Source organism: Hoplias malabaricus, chromosome 18 (assembly GCF_029633855.1).
Source record: "Hoplias malabaricus isolate fHopMal1 chromosome 18, fHopMal1.hap1, whole genome shotgun sequence".
Lineage (NCBI taxonomy): Eukaryota > Metazoa > Chordata > Actinopteri > Characiformes > Erythrinidae > Hoplias > Hoplias malabaricus.
This window is the reverse complement of record NC_089817.1, coordinates 6,981,401-7,005,525: the sequence shown is the minus strand read 5'-3', so window position 1 is coordinate 7,005,525 and position 24,125 is coordinate 6,981,401. Positions and strand designations below refer to the sequence as shown.

Sequence of the window (24,125 nt, the reverse complement as noted above, 5' to 3'; positions counted from 1 at the left end):
AACTAACCATACTCAGAGAGAACTAGCACCCAACACAGCAGAATGGTGATCTTTCTTGCTTCTCAATATTTGTGCGTAGGTTTATGTGCCAGTCCTCTGCTCTTTTTCATGATAAAAGCCTGGAAATGACACATCAGGGTCAAGTGCGTTTCAGTTCCATTTTAACTTTAAATACTTCTTTATTGATTTCGTGCCTATTGATTATTATCTTTGGGTCATAGTCCTTGGTATACGAGGAATTTTAACATATGTGATCCGTTTTATTGCACTTTATGTCCATTTTAGGAACAAATTCAACATTTTGTGAATGATTTCAAATGTATAAATCTGTTAATATATGTGACTTTAACTTCACTGAATTTCCACCATTTTTTTATTTATTATAATACAATGAGGGTACCAATACGGTTGCCAGAGTGAGCAGCGTCTCAGCCTAATTTATTTTTGCATGCTCCATAATCTGATATTTATAGTCAGATGTGTAATTAAAGCTTCAGAGAACATGCGTGTAAACACAGAGCTCTTTAATGTTTTGTCCAAACAACAAAATAATAACAGGTCAATAAACATGTCTTGAAATTGCTTATGACTAAACATGCTTGTTTCTTTGTGAACTGACCGACCAAAGTATGTTTAAGCGAGAGCCAGAAAATAGAGTTCTTCACCGAACCTGCCTTAATTACACTTTATATTCATAGGTTTGTAGACACACAGGAAATTTACAGACTATTTTACAGTGGACCTAGATGCACATGTGGGCTACAGTGGTGTACGTTCCACCAGTGGTAGGCTGTGAAGCAGTGGATTTGGGTTCTCTGGAGCGATGGAGTTTGCGATCCAGACCCAATTGCCCAAATATTAGTCCCAATCTCAGAGCTCAGATCTTCACAGAAATGTCTCAGCATCTACTGAAAAACCTTCCCCAAAGCGTAGGAGGCTTAACTGCAGGAAACGGCGAAAATAACCCTAATACACTCACGTTCAGAAGAAATATTGGATGAACTGGCTTTCACACACTTTTGGCCATACAATGCACTTCATGGCAGGATATGGATTTCCTTAAAAGCTGTGTGTATTTACAGTTAGATACAGATAGAAGTGACTGTGTTATTTTCAGTTTAACTTACAGAACCCTGCTCTTTTAAGTGAGCTTTTTATTCACGTGTGAAGATGCTTAAAATCAAGATAAGGGCTTTAAAATTAACTTTCTAAAACATGATCACTTCATGGTGTAAAAAAAAGTGGTAAGATGGTACACAGAAGTTGGTCCTTTAAGATGTAATAGCTTAAAGAGTGAAGAAAGAGGAATCCTCAGCTTTCTGGGCCCAGGTACGGACACACCACACACACCTGAGCGATGTCGTCATACTCATATGTTCTCTTTAGAAAGGTATCTGTGAGCCTCAGTCCAGATATACTCTGAGATTAAAGAAAACACAGCAGTTAAAATACAGCATAAAACACTCAATGGGAATTTATTCGGTATAGAGTCATGGCTCAAAACTCCACTGCAAAAAACACCATGCTGTACTTTGTCTTGTTCAGGGCTGCCTTAAAGTCTAAAGCTGAATATTCTGTGTATCTGAAGGTGAATGTAAATATCTAGCCATTTATTATTACGCATTTAAATGTAGAAAATAACAGGATTCTACGGATCTATAGGTTTAATAAAATATGCCCCCTCTTATCCACCAGCATCTGTGAACCAAAAGAACAGAAATGTGTGTTACCTGTAAGCCCTGGACAGAGGAAAGGAGTTTGAGGGGGATGGAAAGTGAGGCACTAGGGGTCAGTTTGCCCAGCTGTCTGCCCGAGACGCCACACCAGTGAACTGACCTGGTGTTGCACATTTCCAGGAGCAAGTCCATGGTCCGCTCACTGGAACACAAGCGCACGCACACACACAAACAAAGGGTTAAATATTCGTTCTTAAAACCAGAAAAAAACATTTTAAAGGAAATTTACTTACCTGCAGTTAGTGATTTTACAGGTAATGTCAAAAGGTTCCTCGAGGTTCACCGTGTCTGGAATAAGCTCCAACGACAGCCGCACATCACCATAACCAGGAGCCTGGGAGAGGAGAGGAATTAGTGAAGAAGCAACAATAATATTCCTGTGTGTGTACAAACTGACAGCCAGAAAACTATGCACACTCCCCTCAGGTGTTCTTCTGGATGCAGTCACTTACTACATTCATTCATTCATTATCCAGTAACCCTTATCCAGTTTAGGGTCACGGTGGGAACACAGCACACTCCTCACAGACAGTCACCCAGAGGAAACCCACGCAGACACAGGGAGAACACACCACACTCCTCACAGACAGTCACCCGGAGGAAACCCACGCAGACACAGGGAGAACACACCACACTCCTCACAGACAGTCACCCGGAGGAAACCCACGCAGACACAGGGAGAACACACCACACTCCTCACAGACAGTCACCCGGAGGAAACCCACGCAGACACAGGGAAAACACACCACACTCCTCACAGACAATCACCCCGAGGAAACCCACGCAGACACAGGGAGAACACACCACACTCCTCACAGACAGTCACCCGGAGGAAACCCACGCAGACACAGGGAGAACACAGCACACTCCTCACAGACAGTCACCCGGAGGAAACCCACGCAGACACAGGGAGAACACAGCACACTCCTCACAGACAGTCACCCGGAGGAAACCCACGCAGACACAGGGAGAACAGACCACACTCCTCACAGACAGTCACCCGGAGGAAACCCACGCAGACACAGGGAAAACACACCACACTCCTCACAGACAGTCACCCCGAGGAAACCCACGCAGACACAGGGAGAACACACCACACTCCTCACAGACAGTCACCCGGAGGAAACCCACGCAGACACAGGGAGAACACAGCACACTCCTCACAGACAGTCACCCGGAGGAAACCCACGTATACACAGAGAGAACACACCACACTCCTCACAGACAGTCACCCGGAGGAAACCCACGCAGACACAGGGAGAACACACCACACTCCTCACAGACAGTCACCCGGAGGAAACCCACGTAGACACAGGGAGAACACACCACACTCCTCACAGACAGTCAACGGAGGAAACCCACGCAGACACAGGGAGAACACACCACACTCCTCACAGACAGTCACCTGGAGGAAACCCACGTATACACAGAGAGAACACACCACACTCCTCACAGACAGTCACCCGGAGGAAACCCACGCAGACACAGGGAGAACACACCACACTCCTCACAGACAGTCACCCAGAGGAAACCCACGCAGACACAGGGAGAACACACCACACTCCTCACAGACAGTCACCTGGAGGAAACCCACGTATACACAGAGAGAACACACCACACTCCTCACAGACAGTCACCCGGAGGAAACCCACGCAGACACAGGGAGAACACACCACACTCCTCACAGACAGTCACCCAGAGGAAACCCACGCAGACACAGGGAGAACACACCACACTCCTCACAGACAGTCACCTGGAGGAAACCCACGTATACACAGAGAGAACACACCACACTCCTCACAGACAGTCACCCGGAGGAAACCCACGCAGACACAGGGAGAACACACCACACTCCTCACAGACAGTCACCCGGAGGAAACCCACGTAGACACAGGGAGAACACACCACACTCCTCACAGACAGTCACCCAGAGGAAACCCACGCAGACACAGGGAGAACACACCACACTCCTCACAGACAGTCACCTGGAGGAAACCCACGTATACACAGAGAGAACACACCACACTCCTCACAGACAGTCACCCGGAGGAAACCCACGGAGACACAGGGAGAACACACCACACTCCTCACAGACAGTCACCCGGAGGAAACCCACGCAAACACAGGGAGAACACAACAAACTCCTCACAAACAGCCACCTGGAGCGGGACTCGAACCCACAACCTCCAGGCCCCTGTTACACCACTGTGCTGCCCTCACTTACTACAAAAATATATAATAAAATTTGTAAACATTTATCCAAACCAGCATATACCTTTCACATTGTTAACTTTTAATAAGAAACAAGCTGGAAATCTCCATGTCTAAATGTTTTATGATCCCACAGTTGGCAGTACCATTCTCTGCAGCTGACTCGTCTGTAGCCGGCCCCTCTCCCCAAGGTTTGTCTTCCACACAATGTCCAGCTTTCCTATTACGGTCACTCCTTTAATGACCCCAGCTTTCTCCGCAAACTCTGGCTTGGGCTTCAGGCAGTAAAGATACTGTCGTGTGTCCATTGGCTGAAGGTAGGACATCTTTCCAAACGTTGATTCACTGCTATTAAAAAAGAAATGGTCAGAAAAAAGAAGGGAGATGTGCAGTAATTTTCAACGTATAGTTTTATGTTTATTATGTTAAAATATTGAAAATTAATTGTTTCTGTAATGTCATATTTATTTATTTATGAAGTGTTCATCAAGGTTTGGTTCAATTTAAAACTGTACATATGACATTTCTGCAGCTGGTATTAGTTATACAGCATTATACGTATTAACATTTCTTATTAACAATATCAGAAGTATATAGTGTAGGCAGTAAAGATGTTACCACTCCTTTCCTGAGGTCACTGAGTTTAGTTCGGTGACATTGTACATCATAGAGGGCTCCAGAGACACTTTCTCCATGAACATGGGGGATGTGGTGATGTTCTGAATCTGAGCCTCCAGGAAAACCTCATCTGTCTGTGGAGGTTAAAACTCATCTTAGTGAGTTTGAAATAGTGTGTAATACAGGGACACTAATTACAGCTCCTTTATTTGGCCTCTTGTGGATTTTGAATGTCAGATTTTATTGCGGCTGGGTTTTGTAGGTTATTAAATAAGGCCACTGGGTGAAATTAAAGCCTCACAGAGAAAGATAGATAACGTTTTATCTGAATGCCAAAACTGTACACATTTTTATGGAGGCAGAGGTGTGTATATAAAAAAAATCTCTCTACAGATATAGTTTAAAGATTTTTAAAAATCAAGCTCCAGGGCCAAATAAAGCAGCTGAAGCCCTGTTAAAGTAGGAGAGATGGATTAGTACAAACTGCACTGGACAGGCATTACCAGCTGAGGTTAGTTCATGCCTGCAAACTGAAGTCTGGAGATGAGCCGAGAAAAATCAGACCTTCAAGAGAACTTATTATTATTTCAGCATAAAGCATGATTTCAAGCCAAGCACAATCAACAAATGAGGGGGAAAAAACATTAATTTTATGAAAGCATTACTGTAGTACAGAGCCAACTGGGCCGAAGCTGATATCTGATATATTCCATGTACATATCTGTCAATACACATTAATCAAATGTAAAAGTTGGGACTAAATCTACCTGAATAACAGTGCAGTAGAATGACTGACGTTCATATATTTAGTGTGGTAACCCAAGGTCATCTAAACACACTGGGTTGTTTTTTTTGATACATCATTATGTATCAGTTTTTACATAAAAATATTATATTTTTTTCCAGTTTTCCAATTTGAATTCCACCCTGACAGCAAGTACTCCCCTGCTCTCACAGAAAGGCACCAATCCAAGAGGGAGACAGCCAGCATATTCTTCCTCTGAGACACGTGAAGCCCAACACCGCCTCTTTTCTAACTGCTGCTAACACAATGCTACTGGCTAGCTTAATACACTGGAAGAGAACACAAACCACCCAGATCTATTACATCAGCCAACACATGCCTATGCTTGCTGGCACTGTACTCGTGTGATGGAGGGGGAGGAGATGCCATCCTACCCATGAAGAAAGATCAAGAACAATCATACTCTCTTAGATTCCAGACATCACAAGCGTTTTTTATGATTTGCTTTCTGAGACTAATGTTTCATTATGAATTTGTTTTGACTGTTAATTTGTTCTTTGAAACAAGACAGTTTAGCGTGTCTGTTTGGATGGAAAAAAATGGAAAAAACAAAATAAAACAGCATGATCCTCAACCCATGAAATGACAGTCATGATTTACAGTTAGGAATGATTGACCCAACCAACCAACATCAAGCAATATGCAATTAAATTATTAACAACTTCCCACAAACACTCCTGCCCTGATTTAGTGATAGATCATTACACACCCAGCCGAGGAGATTTAGTTCTGCAACTCGATTGCATTTAAAGGACGATGCAGCAATAGAGCAGAAGCATGGAGAAATAAAGGGAAAACAACAAAAACGCAAGTTCTTTGGATTTCCTTCCAGTTTTGACAGCATTGTTTTTATCGTTTTCCCTTCACATGTTTTATTGGCTCCAAAGAGGAGAACAGAAAAGAAATAAGGCTGCAAAAAAGAACTTTAGCAATGAAAAGGGAAAGCAATTACCACAGAACTGAGGTCACTCTAATGGAGAAAATAAAACACAAAATATTATGAGGGCTACATGCATAAGAAAATGCAAATGTCAAAATTTGTTTAAGCATGATATCAGTATTTTACTGCTAACGTTAAAAACAAAAATGGCTAACAGTGCTAGGTTACCAAGGGCCTGACTCACACAGCATTTTACTAAGACTGTAAGGCTTTATTTTGAAGTGCACTGATGAAAAAGCCATCTGTGACACCTGCAAGACTTGAAGACTGCCCTACATCAGTTTATTTACCAGGCTCCTATTTTGAAGAAGTCATTACTAAGTTGTGTTCTTAAAAGTGCAGTGGGGGGGGGGTGTAATGGTCCTGGCTAATGAAAAACAGGTTGGAGGGGTGATACAAAATTACGCAGAGAATCAGATGGACTAAAGTCTGTTATATGAGCACTGTATAATTACAAAGATCACCTGTGTGTTCTGTGGATTAAATGGACAATGAGTGACTTGACTGTGAGGAGTGTGGTGTGTTCTCCCTGTGTCCGCGTGGGTTTCCTCCGGGTGACTGTCTGTGAGGAGTGTGGTGTGTTCTCCCTGTGTCTGCGTGGGTTTCCTCCAGGTGACTGTCTGTGAGGAGTGTGGTGTGTTCTCCCTGTGTGTGCGTGGGTTTCCTCCGGGTGACTGTCTGTGAGGAGTGTGGTGTGTTCTCCCTGTGTCTGCGTGGGTTTCCCCCGGGTGACTGTCTGTGAGGAGTGTGGTGTGTTCTTCCTGTGTCTGCATGGGTTTCCTCTGGGTGACTGTCTGTGAGGAGTGTGGTGTGTTCTCCCTGTGTCTGTGTGGGTTTCCTCCAGGTGACTGTCTGTGAGGAGTGTGGTGTGTTCTTCCTGTGTCTGCGTGGGTTTCCTTGGGTGACTGTCTGTGAGGAGTGTGGTGTGTTCTCCCTGTGTGTGCGTGGGTTTCCTCCGGGTGACTGTCTGTGAGGAGTGTGGTGTGTTCTCCCTGTGTCTGTGTGGGTTTCCTCCGGGTGCTCCGGTTTCCTCCCACAGTCCAAAAACACACGTTGATAGGTGGATTGGCGACTCAAAAGTGTCCGTAGGTGTGAGTGTGTGAGTGAATGTGTGTGTGTGTCTGTGTTGCCCTGGGAACGACTGGCACCCCATCCAGGGTGTGTTCCTGCCTTGCTCCCAATGATTCCAGGTAGGCTCTGGACCCACCGCGACCCTGAACTGGATAAGGGTTACAGATAATGAATGAATGAATGAATGAATGACAAACTTAAAAAAATTAAATGAAAGGAATCCTCCCACCAGAACCCCAGGTACAATTAGTCAAGAAGGTAGGACTTGTATTAGTCCAGGGGCTGTTTAGAGTTTATTATTCTGCTCTCCTTTAGCAGGTTAAGTGTGTGGCCATGGTGTTGTACCCCAACCATTTCTCACCATTGGCAGTCAGAAAAGCCAGGGTTAGACTGAACTAAGCTGGCTAAGCAAGACATTCTGCTTTGTGAGACAGACCCCAGTAATGAAATGAAACCATGAAACTTTACCAAAAAAAATAAAACACAATGGGTAATAAAATAAAATGCATTCTAAGAGCACAGCTTTTCTACAAATACATTTACGGAGTGTATTTGGAGAATAAATGCATGTTACATGGTGTGCCCACAGAACAGGAAGTGAAAATATCTGCACAGTTGCAGAAATGATACTAAATGCAATTACAGTATATTTTAGGTGAATGTTGCTTATAACCAATCCTTGAACATATGGCTGTTCACAACCAGAACTAAAGATTGGAAAGATACGTAAAAATAAACTTACCTCTGCATTGTAGAATTTGGTCTTCACGTCGAGAGGCTTGAGAACCTGATTTAAAATAGAATTTAAACTGAAATATGAGCTGATGTCTGATTGGTCCTCTTTGGAATCCATAGAAATATATTAAAACAACACTTAATGAAAGCTACACAATACAAATGTTCATGTTATGTTAACCTCGTCATCTGTGACTGCAGCCTGACAAAGTCTGTCTGATCTTAACCAACGTTCTTTGGTTTTGTAAAGTGGTTAGTGACATCATGATGCAGCTAAGATGTGAAGCACTGGTGTTAATTACATCTCTTTCTGACAGCACTGTGAGACATTTTTCAAGATTGATAGCCCTAGACTGACACCTAGGCCATCTACTGCTATTTCTGCAACACAATACGTGATATGGATCTGTAATAATGTGCATAAGATGTTCACTTACCTGGAATTTAAAAAACTTCCTAAAGTACAGTTTGTCTCCTGCCTGAGTGGTGTAACTGACTGCACAAACAAGGCTGCAAAACAAACACAGATATTAGTGAAGAATGGAATACATCTGTAAGATATTAACATGTGTTTTTTTTTTACTGATTAATAATAATAATAATATCAGTATAATGTCCTCTATATAAATCATGTGTCCACTTCTTGCCTCGTGGAATTAAATCTAGAGCTTTAATTGTTTTCTGATGAATACTATTAGCGGATGATAATAAGTACTTTATATTCTCCCAGTGCTCAACTGTCCATGGAATTATCCACTGTCCACACATTCATTTATATGCAGTACACCACTTTTGTTTTTCTAGTGTCTTTCTATTTTAAGTATGTTTTAGTAAAGTATTTTGGAATTTCTGAAAGGGTTATAAATGCTTTCCAAATTTATTAGTATTGTTCATTTTATTGGGATATTTTTTAACTCCATCCATTATCCAGTAAGCGCTTATCCAATTCAGGGTCACGGTGGGTCCAGAGCCCACCCAGAATCACTGGGCACAAGGTGGGAATACACCCTGGAGGGGGCGCCAGTCCTTCACAGGGCAACACACATTCACTCACACCTACAGACACTTTTGAGTCGCCAATCCACCTACCAACGTGTGTTTTTGGACTGTGGGAGGAAACCGGATCACCCGGAGGAAACCCACGCAGACACAGGGAGAACACACCACACTCCTCACAGACAGTCACCCGGAGGAAACCCACGCAGACACAAGGAGAACACACCACACTCCTCACAGACAGTCACCCGGAGGAAACCCACGCAGACACAGGGAGAACTCACCACACTCCTCTCAGACAGTCACCTGGAGGAAACCCACGCAGACACAGGGAGAACACACCACACTCCTCACAGACAGTCACCCGGAGGAAACCCACGCAGACACAGGGAGAACACGCCACACTCCTCACAGACAGTCACCCGGGGGAAACCCACGCAGACACAGGTAGAACACACCACACTCCTCACAGACAGTCACCCGGAGGAAACCCACACAGACACAGGGAGAACACACAACACTCCTCACAGACAGTCACTTGGAGGAAACCCACGCGAACACAGGGAGAACACACCACACTCCTCACAGACAGTCACCTGGAGGAAACCCACACAAACACAGGGAGATCACACCAAACTCCTCACAGAGTGTCACCCGGAGGAAACCCATGCAGACACAGGGAGAACACACCAAACTCCTCACAGACAGTCACCCGGAGCGGGGATCGAACCCAGAACCTCCAGGTCCCTGGAACTGTGTGACTGCGACACTACCTTTTTTTTTTTTTAACTATAATGGTTAAAATAATTTATCATCAACTATAAAACTAGCAGTTACCACAAGCAAATACAAAAGCACTGGGTTTCATATTAACTCACTGTAAAGCAATCTTTGAGAAAGTGCAGATTTGTGTGTGTAAAAAGATGTTTGTGTGCAGAGGAGACAGTTAATTCTTATTTGAAACTGGTGAAATTGTGCAGTATGGCGACGCAATGTGATTAACAGTGTGTCTCTTCCTGTCTTGACTTTTCTGATTAAGGTCTTCTGATCATATTAGTTACAATATTTTACCACAGTGTATTAAACAGCACTACAGCTGGTCTTACATATGTGTTCCTATCTCCTTGACTTCATGGTGGATGACATCATCAATGCAGCACTCTGGTTTGAGCTCTGCTACAGCTGAGTTTGATGCAGACAGGTTTAACCTCTGAGAGCTGGTCTGTAGATCAGCCTGATCAAAAACAACAGCAGAGAAGAGACAGTGAGGTACATTTTACTACATGCAGGCTTGTATTTTACCTATTTTAACTCTAACTTTCACAATGAATCACATTTTCACATCAAGACCTGTCACAATGTCTTATTACAGTGTACTGCTAAAATTCTAAAAATCGTTTTTTTGGTCAAAATAATGCAGCCCAATGCGCTTTTCATATATCACAAAGCACATCTATCATCACAAATATTATGTCCATGTTGTGCATCCATTCTGCACACAGCATTTACCTTTACTAAGATATCTTTGACCACTTGGTTGCTGTCATTGTGCACACTGATGTAACTCGAGAAGGTCTCGCCAAGGAAAATATTTCTGTGCAGGAGAAAGAGGGTGCACACTGAATTATTAGGTCACTTTCAAGCTCAGGAACAGACAATGCAGCCAAGAACAGCTTCTGAACCCAAGGAGAGGCTTAAAGGGACAAGTTACCACACAAATGAAGCTCAGGATAGACTAAGTAAAGAAGAGAAAGATTCCATATTCAGTAGCAACCCAATTGAACAGTATACGCGCTGTGTTTTATAAAAAGCTCCTCACTACATTAACAAGTCTAGGAATACTCTGCATTGCATCCTCGAAGCCTCTCCATAACATCAAATATTCATTTAAAGAGATGATCATGTCAACACAGAGGATGCTGTTATGGTGTTGCAATGATTTCAAAACACCATCAGCAAATCCTTGACCTCTTAATCTACAAATTTCTCCTATCCATTTTTTCTTATAAAGTAAGCATGCACTGAATCTTTTTACCCAAAATTCTGCGGAAGTGTGAGCATCTCCCCAAGCATCAAGGTCTCTGCCCCTTTAATAGTGGATGGATCTTCCCTCATGAGCCGACCAAATAAATCACCTACAGAGAGTACACACAGCATTAGAAGATGAAATAATGCCAGCACTACAGCCGAGCGAATACCCTTACAATGTGAGCCAAAAGCGTTAAATATTTTTAATAGTGATTTAAGTAGGCCAGAATCTTGGACTGATTTATGGCTGTAGAAAAAAGATCTCACTCTCTACATTTAGAGAATCTCATTTTTGATCAGCGGCCAGCGTTGCAGGGTTCCGCCCAATGAGTGACAGACTGACACCGTATATGTGTACAGAATGACACAGCCATCTGATACGATGTCAAAGGCAAGGGCCAGACAAATTACAACTAACACAACTAATACTCTATAATATGCTACACTTTTAGATGGAGTGTGCAATAACTAAATTAAAGAAAACAGGAGAAGGCATAGCATGAGACAAGGCTGGCTTCTGACCCGGTCCATTCATCTTATCTTTCCACTATCATGTTCCACTTGTTCATCTTGATTTATAGTGGAATATGCTCCACTTTCATTTGGCCCCCCTCACAAAAATAGAGGGCCTATGAAGAAGTGTCATAATGACATATGCCCGTGGAACAGTGCCGTTAATGGCTGAATATCAGGTTTCAGAGCTGCTGCACTGTGGCACAAGGGAAAACAAACATTATAAATTCTTGTTGGGTCTGCAGGTTATATTCTGGGCTAGAGTCAGAGCAGGGACCTCATTCCAATTTTGCTAACAGGCTTTAAAAGCAGTTAATTGCTGGTGTCAGATATAAAAGATAAATATGTCAGTCCTCTGAACTGTTGTAATGAAACCACTTAATCTTATATGGAGCCAGAAGGTCATGTGGCTGAAATAAAAAGAAAGCATCACCAAAGACACAGCAGTCTTTGTGTATATCTGCACAAATATGTCTTTGTTTGTGTGTCAGCAGAGACTTATATTATTTAACTGACAAATAAAGATAAAAAAAGATTTATTGAACTGCATTGTATAAATAAGTCATATACATTTGTTTTCTTACCTGGAAGGTCTCTGTCTTCACAGGTCACTGGCATGTTGGTGAACAGTGTGGGTTTTGTCAGCCGCATCACTAGGAAACAAAATGAGTAGCAAGTGTTAACAAGTGTACATCAATGTTAATGTATACTTAATGAATACTGGATATTGGTTAATGAGGAACAGAGCTGGAGTTTTATTTACTGGCAGCAACAGACTGAAGAGTAATCAAGAAGAGCTGATATTTATAACACACAAGGAAATGCAATTTAATAAGGGCTGCAGGGTCAGGGCGGCACGGTGGCGCAGCAGGGAGTGTCGCAGTCACACAGCTCCAGGGACCTGGAGGTTGTGGGTTTGATTCCCGCTCCGGGTGACTGTCTGTGAGGAGTGTGGTGTGTTCTCCCTGTGTCTGCGTAGGTTTCCTCCCACAGTCCAAAAACACACGTTGGTAGCTGGATTGGCGACTCAAAAGTGTCCGTAGGTGTGAGTGTGTGAGTGAATGTGTGCGTCTGTGTCGCCCTGTGAAGGACTGGCGCCCCCTCCAGGGTGTATTCCCGCCTTGCGCCCAATGATTCCAGGTAGGCTCTGGACCCACCGTGACCCTGAATTGGATAAGGGTTACAGATAATGAATGAATGAATGCAGGGTCAGAGTTGCCTGAAAATGAGTAAATGGAAGGAGGAGATATTACTGAATATAAGGCAATATAAATTAATATAAATATTATATTAAATTTATAAATATAAAAGCAAAAGTCATTTTGTTTGAAAAATAATTACAATGTTTCACTACTGATTTTTTTCTTCAAGCAAACACGGTGAGGGGATTTTATCTTTTTATTTTTTAAATAAAGTTAATTGTAATGAATGCCATTCTGACAGTTATCAACATGAACATCTGTGTTTTAGGTCTGTAATAATGAACGTCAAGGACAAGTTAATAAGATATAAGATGTACACGTTTAATTTCGCTCTCTCTAAGTTCCTCGGAGATGTAACTGTAAAAGTGTCCAGAGAAAATTAAAGTGTATTAAGAATGAGAGACTCCCGAAGAGAAATATCGTCGACCTAATTGTATTTCGTTGCGCCGTTTCAAAGGTTTTCGATTAACCGACACTGCGCTTGGATTTTAACACCGTTAGCCCTGTCAGAGAGTGGAAATACACCCAGACTGTTCTTAAGATGTGCTGTTAAACAGTTAATATATAAATATGTGTCTAAAGCGAGTCAGTATGGGAGGGAGCAGCAGGCGGAGCAGCTCTCCTTCGCGGAGGTAAACAGAGCCGCAGAGAAGCGCCGAACCTCCGCGTTAGGGAAAAATAAATATCACAAAAACCGAGAGGGGTAGTTAGGAGTGAACAGGTACCTTTCAGAGCCAGAAGATGCTCCTGTTTCGCCTGATTTACATCCATTTTGTGTGATGGTCAGCCCTCACTCAACTTTCCTCTACATCAGCTGATGATGGAAACCTGCGAGGGACAAAACGCGTTTTATTAAAGGGCCCCTAACCTACGTTTCTCGTGCATTGTGTTTTTCATTTGAGATATATTTCATTAGCCATTATCTAAGCTACAATAACGAGAATAAGAGTGAAGGTTTATTGCTTTGTCACTATATGGGATCTTTATAACCACAATTTAATAACTCATTCCTGTTATAAGCACATTATTATTATAATTTCTTTTGCTTGAACTTTTCACAACATTTAATTTCACAGTTTAATGCAATATAAGAACAGTGACTCAAGGCAATGACTCCAAGTCGCTGCAGCTGTGTGCTAACAAGGCATACATGTTCATTCTTAAAAGTCAATAAGTCTCACGTGTTATAACTTTTTGTTTTGCTGGCAGAACTACAAATGAATTCCAATAGGAATATTTAGCATGAGTGGTGTGTTCTCTCTGTGTCTGCGTGGGTTTCCTCCGGGTGACTGTCTGAGGAGTGTGGTGTGTTCTCCCTGTGTCTGCATGGGTTTCCTCCGGGTGACTGTCTGTGAGGAGTGTGGTGTGTTCTCTCTGTGTCTGTGTGGGTTTCCTCCGAGTGACTGTCTGAGAGGAGTGTGGTGTGTTCTCCCTGTGTCTGCGTGGGTTTCCTCCAGGTGACTGTCTGTGAGGAGTGTGGTGTGTTCTCCCTGTGTCTGCGTGGGTTTCCTCCGGGTGACTGACTGTGAGGAGTGTGGTGTGTTCTCCCTGTGTCTGCCTGGGTTTCCTCCGGGTGACTGTCTGTGAGGAGTGTGGTGTGTTCTCCCTGTGTCTGTGTGAGTTTTCTCTGGGTGACTGTCTGAGAGGAGTGTGGTGTGTTCTCCCTGTGTCTGTGTGGGTTTGCTTCGGGTGACTGTCTGTGAGGAGTGTGATGTGTTCTCTCTGTGTCTGCGTGGGTTTCCTCCGGGTGACTGTCTGTGAGGAGTGTGGTATGTTCTCCCTGTGTCTGTGTGTGGGCTCCTCCAGGTGCTCCGGTTTCCACCCACGTTCCAAAAACACACATTGGTAGATGGATTGGCGACTCAAAAGTGTCCGAATTGTGAGAGTGTGAGTGAATGTGTATGTGTGTGTGTCACCCTGTGAAGGACTGGCGCCCTCTCTCCAGGGTGTATTCTTACTTTGCACCCAAATCTGGGTAGGCTCTGGACCCAGAACAACCCTGAACTTGAAAAGCAGACAATCAATGAATGAATGTGTGATGCCAAGTGATGGATGGAGGGTGTGTTACTCCTTTGCCCCCAGTAAGAACCCACCTGGACCTTGATCAGGATGAAGCAGTTTTATAAAACTTACTTAATGAAAGTAAATGTGTTTCATATAAGCCACTTTTAGATACAGGTGGAATAACATATAAATATTTCAAATTGATCAACCGATATGGAATTTAAGGGGTTTAATCAATGACTGAAGAGACATACAGACAAGATAGAATTAATAATCATTAACAAATGCCATTACACTCAAAGGACATGGACATTATATTTGTAATAACTAGAAACACAAGTAAAAACATTTAAATCTGTGAGACATCCTGAGCAGAGCAGCCAGCCAGCTAACGCTACCGATGGAAACAGCTGATGGACAATTCCATTGTCAGAATGGGGGGAGAGTACATTTTCATAGTAATAAGTTTATATTAATTTCAGGCTTAATGGTGTCAGTTATAAAAGTACGTTAGAACACACAATGAGATCTCAATAAGACTGTAAGTAAATAGTAGTTTAAAGATGTCGAAATTAAGCTTGTGAAGTTGTTGACTCGTTCTCTGTCCCGGTCTCCCCGATTTGGTGAGTGATGGTTGAACCCGAAGGATGGCTGCCGCTGTAAATAAGCAAGGCGCCGCAGCACCGATGGAGCCTTGTGTCCGACATGGAAGGGGCACTACGGCAAATACGGTGAAGGTATAGCAATTTAAATCCTTGTAAAATACCGACGAGGCGTTTGGTAGTGTTTCTGGCCCTATAGGAGTGATTCTGCCTTTGTCGCTCCGAATAAGCTAAAGCAGCCTTTTTTCGAATTTTCCGTTCCACCTTAAATTGTGCGACGGTTAACCTTATATCCTGCAGGTGAAGGTTAATTCGGTTACTAATATTTTTAAAGACGTGATCAATAGATATAATGTAAAACAAATGAGCAGTAGACGTGCCGCCAATTTTGTCGCTAGCATGCAGCTAACATTTAAATGTCAACTCCCGCACCGTTTTAAGGTGGCGGACAATGAAAGCTGAAGGTGGCGAAAACCAAACCTGCTCAGTCTATCAAACACAGGGTTTACGGTCATTTTTTAACTCGTGTTCTAAAATATATGACTGTAAAAGTTGTTTTAACACATGTCATTTAAAAGCATCGCCATTATCATAGTTATTTAGAAACTAGTTGCATCATTTAAGGTGGAACGGAATATTCAGATTTTAAGCAAAATTCAGCTTCCTAAAGGAATATCTAATGTTATGGCGTATGTTAAAAACATTTCTGCAGATGTGAAAAGCCTTTTTTGAGTAAGAATGATGCACAAATAAAAGTGGAACCGAATATGAAATATGCAGTGGTTGAACTTAGTGGTATTCCATAGAATATTTTGTCTGCAGATTTGAATTTGTCTTTTGAAACAAGGCTGGCATAATACAAGCTAAGTGTGCATCACTTGGTGTCACTGACGTGAACCATCAAACTTATCCCAGATGTTGGGGTTGACCACTTCGGGCAGAAATACCACACAGCTGGCCCCAAGTCCTAAAAGTTACCCTCTTTACTCATTTGGTCCCCATGCCACAAAAAATCCAATCTGGACATGAGACAGAAATGGCCCCAAAACTGAATGCTGGCTAATCTGGCCTTTATGTGACAGGCAGGAGTGGTCTGTTCAATTATCATCTTTCCATGTAGCAAATGGGCCTTGAAAAAAGGCCCACAAAAATGTGGGCCAGAATAAGGCCAGAATAATTTTGCTACATGGGATGTTTGGGATCTTATTGAACATAAACAACAGAGCAATGAGCTATATAAACATAGCATAAAAAGAAAGGAAATTGGAGTTTGGTAGATTATTTCTCTGTAACAATACTCCTTGGCAATACAAGGATTAATTAAGGAAGTATTAATTTCCCTTTTAAATGGTGCCACAATTGTAAGGAACAGGCATTTGTGGGATGAGCAGTAGAGCTGAGTATGTGGGTTGCGCCCATGAAAAAAATTGCCAAATTATTATTTGCCCAACAGCTTATTTTTTGTGATGGTGTGGGGTAGAATCTTCCATCATCATTGGAGGCAATCTCAGTGCAGAGAGATATTGAGATGAAATTCTGCGACTATTGGCAATCCCATATCCCCACTCTATCCTCCAAGATGACAGCGCTCTCCCCCCACAGAGTGGGGTTTATAAGAGACTACTTTGGGAGTAGAGAGGATGGAACGGCCTGACAGCAGCCCTGACCTCAACCCCATTGTACACCTGTGGGATCAGCTTGGGCGTGCTGTTGGTGCCAGAGTGACCAACACAACCACGGTGGGTGACTAGCGACAAATGCTGGTTAAAGAACGGAATGCCATCCCACAGCAGTGTGTGACCAGGCTGGTGACCAGCATGAGGAGGAGGTGCCAGGCTGTTGTGGCTGTGTATGGTTCTTCCACACACCACTGAGGCTCCTGTTTGTTAAGTGAATATATTGTTAAATTGCCAATATGCCTTGTTTCTTCAAACTTCAGTCATCCAGTCCACCAAACACCAAACGAGTCAATTACAGAATAAGCTGTTTGGCATCGGCAGAGAGAATTTTTCATGGGCGCAACCCACATACTCGGCTCTACTGCTCATCCCACAAATGCATGTTCCTTAAAAACGTGGCACCATTTAAAAGGGAAATTAACAGGCTTTCCAGTGGTATAAGATTCATTGGCAAGAAGCATTGTTACAAGAAAGAAATAATCTACCAAACAGAAATTTCAATACTTTTTGTGCTATGTTTACAAGAGAAAAATAGATAGGAATGACTTAGATACTTAGATTTGATTGTGGACTGTTTTTACCACACAGTAAAGTACAATAAAAAAGAGGATTATCTGTGATAAAGTTTTACATTTAAATCATATAGTTTGAATGTTAATTTATCCATTGATAGTGAAGTATAACAAAAAATATTTGTGTCAAAATTAATATTCAAAGTCCTCTAATGAAGTGACAATCCATTTGTTTGATACAAACCCTCGCTGCTCAGCAGGTGTTGGAGTGTGGAGTATGTGAAGACGTTTTTTCACTACAAGGAGACAAGGTGCCTCGGCTACTGCTGTGTGGTCACACTGTGTGCCATGACTGTTTGACCCGCCTGCCTCTCCATGGCAGGGCTGTACGATGTCCCTTTGACAGACAGGCCACAGAGTTGGGTGGGTAAAACTTGATCTTATTTCCCTTAAACATATGTTTTCTATATTTTCTCCCGTTCGTCCATTTCCAGTGTAAGACCTAGTAGCACTGACTCCTCCATCATATGCTTACGTAATTAATGTGGGTGGAAAGAACTCGCACATGCCAGCAGGGATGAGTATAAAAGCCTGCTTCTGTGCATTGCTTTATCTTCTCAGTCAGTTCTGTCCTCAGAACGACACTAAACATGTAGAGCACATGTGAAAGGTGACATTACTACTGGGCCATAACACTGCAGACTTTAGCGTCTCTATTCATTTTAGGGATTTGCACTAGTTAATCTCTATGAATATTTACGAATATGTATCAGTGCATCTTTGTGGTTTGTGCTTTTCAAATAGCATTTGCAATAGCATAGCATCATAGCATTTTAAATTAAAAAGGTCCTGATTAGTTTGGTTCTTTCTTACAGGGGACTCTGGTGTGTGGGGTCTGAAGAAGAACTTTGCTTTGTTGGAACTTCTTGAACGACTGCAGAACGGTGCCTCCAATCAATCAGGAATGTCAGAAGACGCACTGCGAGAGATGGGAGAGGTCGGGACATGAGCTTTTCCATTATGCACAACAGCACAGACCAGAGAGGGGGTTAATTCTTTTAAATTACCGTGTAGTCTTTTATCCTAAGTCAGTGAAAGTCCGTATTTACTGCCTCATAAATCCCAAACTTGATGTGGCACACAATCCATGAAAGGCTTTTTTTGTCAGCACATTTTTCTAAACCAAATTCCGTGAACTAAACATAAAATATTTAGTGTGAGTCCTCAAGATCAGTTTTTGGCCTACTGATGAAACAAATGTGACAAATTGAATGTGAATATTGTTTTACATTTAGCTAAAAGACGCTTTCTACCATGTATCTGGCTTTGTTTAGCAGTTTTTTTTTTTCATTTGGTTGAATAATTCCTTTGAGAATGCTCTACTCCAGCTTGCTGCTTCTCCCAATAACATTTTCTCCTCCGTGTCTCACAGTGCGTCATCCGCTGCGATGAAGATGAAAGCCACACTGCCTCTATGTACTGCACGGTGTGCGCCACCCATTTATGCGCTGAGTGTTCGCAGCTCACACACTCCACCCGCACGCTGGCCAAGCACCGTCGAGTGCCACTAGCAGACAAACCACATGAGAAGACCCTCTGCTCCCAACACCAGGTCCATGCTATTGAGTTTGTCTGCTTGGAGGAGGGATGCCTGCCAGGACCGCTCATGTGCTGCGTCTGTAAAGAGTACGGAAAGCATCAAGGACATAAGGTATTGAGAGGCAGCTCTTGTAAAGGCTCCAGTTATTTATAATGGAGAGTAAAATACTGTATAATTAGTATCAGTAGAAATTAAGTTGCATCTTTTTAAGTCAAAAATGAAGCCCAGACCTATTGTTGATATGGAAACGTCCTTACCTACCCAGCATGCAGTTCTGGAAGCTGAGGCGAACCAGATCCGGGCCTCTATTCTGGACATGGCTCACTGTATCCGCACCTTTACTGAGGAAGTGTCTGAATACTCTAGGAAGCTTGTGGGCATTGTGCAGCAGATTGAAGGAGGTGAACAGATTGTGGATGATGGCGTAGGCATGGCCCACACAGAACATGTAAGGAAGAATCCCTAAGTATAGTGCTAGAGTAATTAATAATGTAAATAAACTAAGTTTGATTATGATAATCCTTTTAGCTTATTAATAATAATGATACATTGAGATGCTATTCCCATGGAAATTGTTCTATATAAAGATGAGTCCTTGTTCCTGGCAGGTTCCGGGGACGGCGGAGAACGCTCGATCATGTGTGCGGGCGTACTTCGCAGACCTGCATGAGACGCTGTGTCGCCAGGAGGAGATGGCACTCAGTGTGGTAGATGCCCATGTGAGGGAAAGGCTGATCTGGCTCCGACAACAGCAGGAGGACATGACTATCCTTTTGTCTCAAGTGTCCACAGCCTGTCTGCACTGTGAGAAAACACTGCAGCAGGTAGATCCTAACTGGTCACTTCTTATAAAACTTAATTCTGCTTCTTGTCTGTTGATATAGATTTAGATAATAAAAGGCGCAACAGGTAGTGTCGCAGTCACACAACTCCAGGGACCTGGAGGTTGTGGGTTCGATTTCCGCTCCGGGTGACTGTCTGTGAGGAGTTGGTGTGTTCTCCCCGTGTGTGAGTGAATGTGTGTGTGTGTGTGTGTTGCCCTGTGAAGGACTGGCGCCCCCTCCAGAGTGCATTCCCACCTTGCGCCCAATGATTCCAGGTAGGCTCTGGACCCACCGTGACCCTGAATAGGATAAGAGTTACAGATAATGAATGAATGAATAAATAATAAAAGGCTCCATTAATTAATAGTGTTTTGGAAATTAGGGCCCGGTTCAGAGAGATGGCTTCCAGCACCAAGTGACTGTAGTTGCTCTAATAGAAGCAATATGAGTAGTTGTGCAGTATTTATTTTACGATTAATGAAAGCATTTGGTTTTGAAACAGGATGACTGCAGGGTTGTTTTGGCAAAACAGGAGATAAACAGATTACTGGAAACACTACAGAAACAGCAGCAGCAGTTCACAGAAATGGCTGACCATGTTCAGCTTGACGCAGGAATCCCAGTTACATTCACCAAGGTAAATAAATACAGCCCCCAGCTGCTCCCATCATACTTCTGAATTGATTAGCCTTTCATGAGCTGTTTCCCTGAAACACTGACAAGACCTTGTGTTTCAGGACAACCGTGTGCACATTGGCCCCAAAATGGAAATCCGAGTGGTGACGTTGGGTTTAGATGGTGCTGGAAAAACAACCATTCTCTTCAAACTGAAGCAAGATGAGTTCATGCAGCCCATACCGACTATAGGTAACACAGAATGGATAAATGAAACGCAGACATGTTGTATATTGTCTATTATTGAAATCTACATACATCTTTTTCTTTCTTTTCCTCCAGGTTTTAATGTAGAAACTGTTGAATACAAAAATCTGAAATTCACCATCTGGGATGTGGGGGGCAAGCATAAACTCCGACCACTTTGGAAGCATTATTATCTGAACACACAAGGTAACGTGCTGCTTGTATCATTATTAAAACAGCATTAACATATAGTAGTTTGGTGTAATACGCTGTTTATTACGTATGCACTTTTGAAGTCTTCATTGCTTTCTATCCTGCTCTGCAGCGGTGGTATTTGTGATTGACAGCTGTCACAGGGACAGGCTGATGGAGGCCCACAGTGAGCTTGCCAAGTTACTGACTGAGAAGGAGCTGAGAGATGCTCTATTGCTCATTTTTGCGAACAAACAGGTCAGAGGGTGGTATTATCTTGGTTCTTTAACGCTAGCCCTGAACACCAGTACTGCCCCTTCTATGAACACAATTCACTGGTGTTCACTGGTTAATGAATATGATGATTTTAAGAACATGAGCCCTGATGTGGCCATTAAAACAGCAACTGTGCTTACATGCTAGATTCACGTCTAAGATGCACTGGATTTTAACGCTCTATTCACATTAATGTTTCTTCAGTAATTGTTAAAATATGCTGCTGTCATTCATTATTAGCATGTGTTCCTGTGTAGGATGTCCCTGGCGTTGTGTCGGTGGAGGAGATGACAGAGCTGCTGAGCCTACACAAGCTTTGTTGTGGTCGGAGCTGGCATATCCAAGGCTGTGATGCCCGCAGTGGCATGGGCCTCCACGAGGGTCTGGACTGGCTCTCGCGCCAGCTGGTAGCTGCTGGAGTTCTGGACGTGGCCTGATGCAGTGCTTCATCTTTTTAAAGTGATAGTGCGAGCAAAATACCCCAGCATGGCTTACACTGAATGAAAGCTAGTAGAGACCAGTTAGCATGACCTTACTGGGAAAACAAATACATGCCCCACAAGCTCTCACTCATTACTGGTAATGTTAGCAATAGCATTTTAGGAGGAAAGTACAGTTATATGCAAAAACGTAGGGGCATCCCAGTTAAATGGCATTATTTGTTAATTTTCTAAGTGAAAATTAACACGTATCCTCTACCGGGAACAAACCTACACATTCTGTGTAAAATCTATGGTAGGTTTAATATTTTGTTTTTCTTCTGATATGCTAATCTCAGCCAATAAACAAAATGTGTGTTCTAAAATTTGACAGTTTGTTCTTTGTAGAGGATGTGAACTGATTTTGCTGTTCAAGTAAACAAAACATACCTTCAACAAGTGTTCAAAAGCACACCCACACAATGTACTGCTATAGTTAGCACTTACAACGTACCCAACATTTATTTTGGTCTCTTGCTAACAAGCTTTCATTTATTGTTAGCTGTGTTTGTTTAGCAAAACTATCTCCTCAAATAGACTTGGCCAGTAGGGTCCATTCACTGGATATTGACCCATCAACTTATCCAAAAACCGTCTTAATCTTCCTTTATACTGTCATCCATAATTAACCCATGCTTAGTGCAGTTCATACTAGGTGTGTTCATAATGGGAATTAGCTTTGAGAATTCCTTCAAATTAATGAACAAATACAAGCTAGTCTACTACGATTTTAGCATTAGGTCATTTCTCTTCTTACAAATGTGATAGTACATGGTGAGGCAAACATAGTTGGAGATAATAGTTTGGGAAATTAAATAAAAGTCATGTTATGTCCACAAGTCACATGATATAGCGAAGAAAGTCTCGTGTCTTACCACAGGGGACTATACAGTTTAAGCTATCAGGTAATACCTACCAAGCAAACACTAAGGTTAGCAATACAGAACAAATATACATCACAAGAGCTACTCTTCAGCAAATGTGAAGTGCCTGTAGACTCAAGTGTCTACCGGAGGAACAGAAACATCAACAGTGATCGCTACGTAACATGCCCCTTAATTATTTAGCTGTATCAAACGTTTTTTTTTTTATAATGTGCTATTTGAATTTTGCTTGGAGAAAATGTGATATTTATTTATTACAGTTTGTGGTCTTTAAAAAAAATAAAAACAAAAAGGTGCGTTGTTGCAGGTGTGAATTGATAAGGTACAGAGTAGCGGAGATATTTGTTACATGATGTTACTGGTTATTTATATTTTAGAAATATGTATGATTTAAAAAAATGTTTTTAGTTAAGGTGGAGAACTGCTGTTCAGGGGGCCACATACCATTGCCTTTCATTAACCTTCCCTCGTGTGAGCAGGAAAAAAAAAAAAGCTTTTAGTAGTTGACCTGTTGGCTGCTTCTTTCTGAATGGCTTCCTGTAAAGCCAAATGTATACATTCATCTGAAATAGACCTGACCTCCAAACTCTTGTCTTTGTATTTTGAATCTTTAAGTCGTTCTATTCTTCAGCCTAACAGTTTTTCATTTACACACGTATATTCCTTGCTTTGCTGTGGCTGTAGCAGTTGAAGCATTCAAGCATCCTCTGAGCTATTTGTTTTTGACGAACCACCCTTTGGTTTGAACAATGTTGTCTCATTGCTATGTAATGTTTTATGGACTGTAGGTTAAGAGCATGTGTGAAGCCTTTCCCTCGTTCTTCAAAGAGGACCACAGTTTGTGAAAGATCTTATGTTTGAAACCTCAACAAGCACAGTGAACACTTAACACATTTGTTTGTTGTGAACTTGACAATGGCTTTTTATATTTAAAAAAATGTAAAAAATTCATAATTGTATGCTATTGAAAAAATAAAAGCAGATAAAATCTCTCATGTGTAAAACAAACATTTGGTGTATAAACACAAAAGGTGGGCGGCACGGTGGCGCAGCAGGTAGTGTGGCAGTCACACAGCTCCAGGGACCTGGAGGTTGTGGGTTCGATTCCTGCTCCGGGTGACTGTCTGTGAGGAGTGTGGTGTGTTCTCCCTGTGTCTGTGTGGGTTTCCTCCGGGTGACTGTCTGTGAGGAGTGTGGTGTGTTCTCCCTGTGTCTGCGTGGGTTTCCTCCGGGTGACTGTCTGTGAGGAGTGTGGTGTGTTCTCCCTGTGTCTGCGTGGGTTTCCTCCGGGTGACTGTGAGGAGTGTGGTGTGTTCTCCCTGTGTCCACGTGGGTTTCCTCCCATTGCTCCAGTTTC

At 42.5% G+C, this 24,125-nt stretch overlaps 2 protein-coding genes across 7 annotated transcripts; one reads left to right on the top strand and one right to left on the bottom strand.

Annotated features, from left to right (window-relative positions):
- Window positions 1-280: 280 nt before the first annotated feature.
- trappc13 (trafficking protein particle complex subunit 13) lies at window positions 281-13,713 on the bottom strand. Of its 4 annotated transcripts, none has more exons than XM_066651303.1 (13): window positions 13,581-13,713; window positions 12,238-12,306; window positions 11,148-11,247; window positions 10,622-10,706; window positions 10,219-10,346; window positions 8,554-8,626; window positions 8,124-8,168; window positions 6,323-6,340; window positions 4,566-4,699; window positions 4,094-4,295; window positions 1,970-2,070; window positions 1,731-1,878; window positions 281-1,419 (listed from the first exon to the last, which is right to left on the bottom strand). In XM_066651303.1, exons 1-13 carry the CDS (start codon window positions 13,624-13,626, stop codon window positions 1,312-1,314), a joined length of 1,257 nt encoding a protein of 418 aa, XP_066507400.1. In that variant the 5' UTR covers window positions 13,627-13,713; the 3' UTR covers window positions 281-1,311. The 4 variants fall into 4 exon arrangements, with proteins under 4 accessions (XP_066507400.1, XP_066507401.1, XP_066507403.1 ...); XM_066651304.1 differs by having other exon boundaries at window positions 4,094-4,292; XM_066651306.1 differs by lacking the exon at window positions 6,323-6,340 and having other exon boundaries at window positions 4,094-4,292.
- A 1,738-nt stretch (window positions 13,714-15,451) lies between these two features.
- trim23 (tripartite motif containing 23) lies at window positions 15,452-23,745 on the top strand. Of its 3 annotated transcripts, none has more exons than XM_066650788.1 (11): window positions 15,452-15,596; window positions 17,913-18,075; window positions 18,528-18,649; window positions 19,085-19,363; window positions 19,518-19,700; window positions 19,861-20,076; window positions 20,579-20,713; window positions 20,814-20,943; window positions 21,034-21,144; window positions 21,263-21,387; window positions 21,663-23,745. In XM_066650788.1, exons 1-11 carry the CDS (start codon window positions 15,507-15,509, stop codon window positions 21,840-21,842), a joined length of 1,734 nt encoding a protein of 577 aa, XP_066506885.1. In that variant the 5' UTR covers window positions 15,452-15,506; the 3' UTR covers window positions 21,843-23,745. The 3 variants fall into 3 exon arrangements, with proteins under 3 accessions (XP_066506885.1, XP_066506884.1, XP_066506886.1); XM_066650787.1 differs by having other exon boundaries at window positions 15,492-15,596; window positions 17,910-18,075; XM_066650789.1 differs by lacking the exons at window positions 15,452-15,596; window positions 17,913-18,075; window positions 18,528-18,649 and having other exon boundaries at window positions 19,101-19,208; window positions 19,280-19,363.
- Window positions 23,746-24,125: the final 380 nt, after the last annotated feature.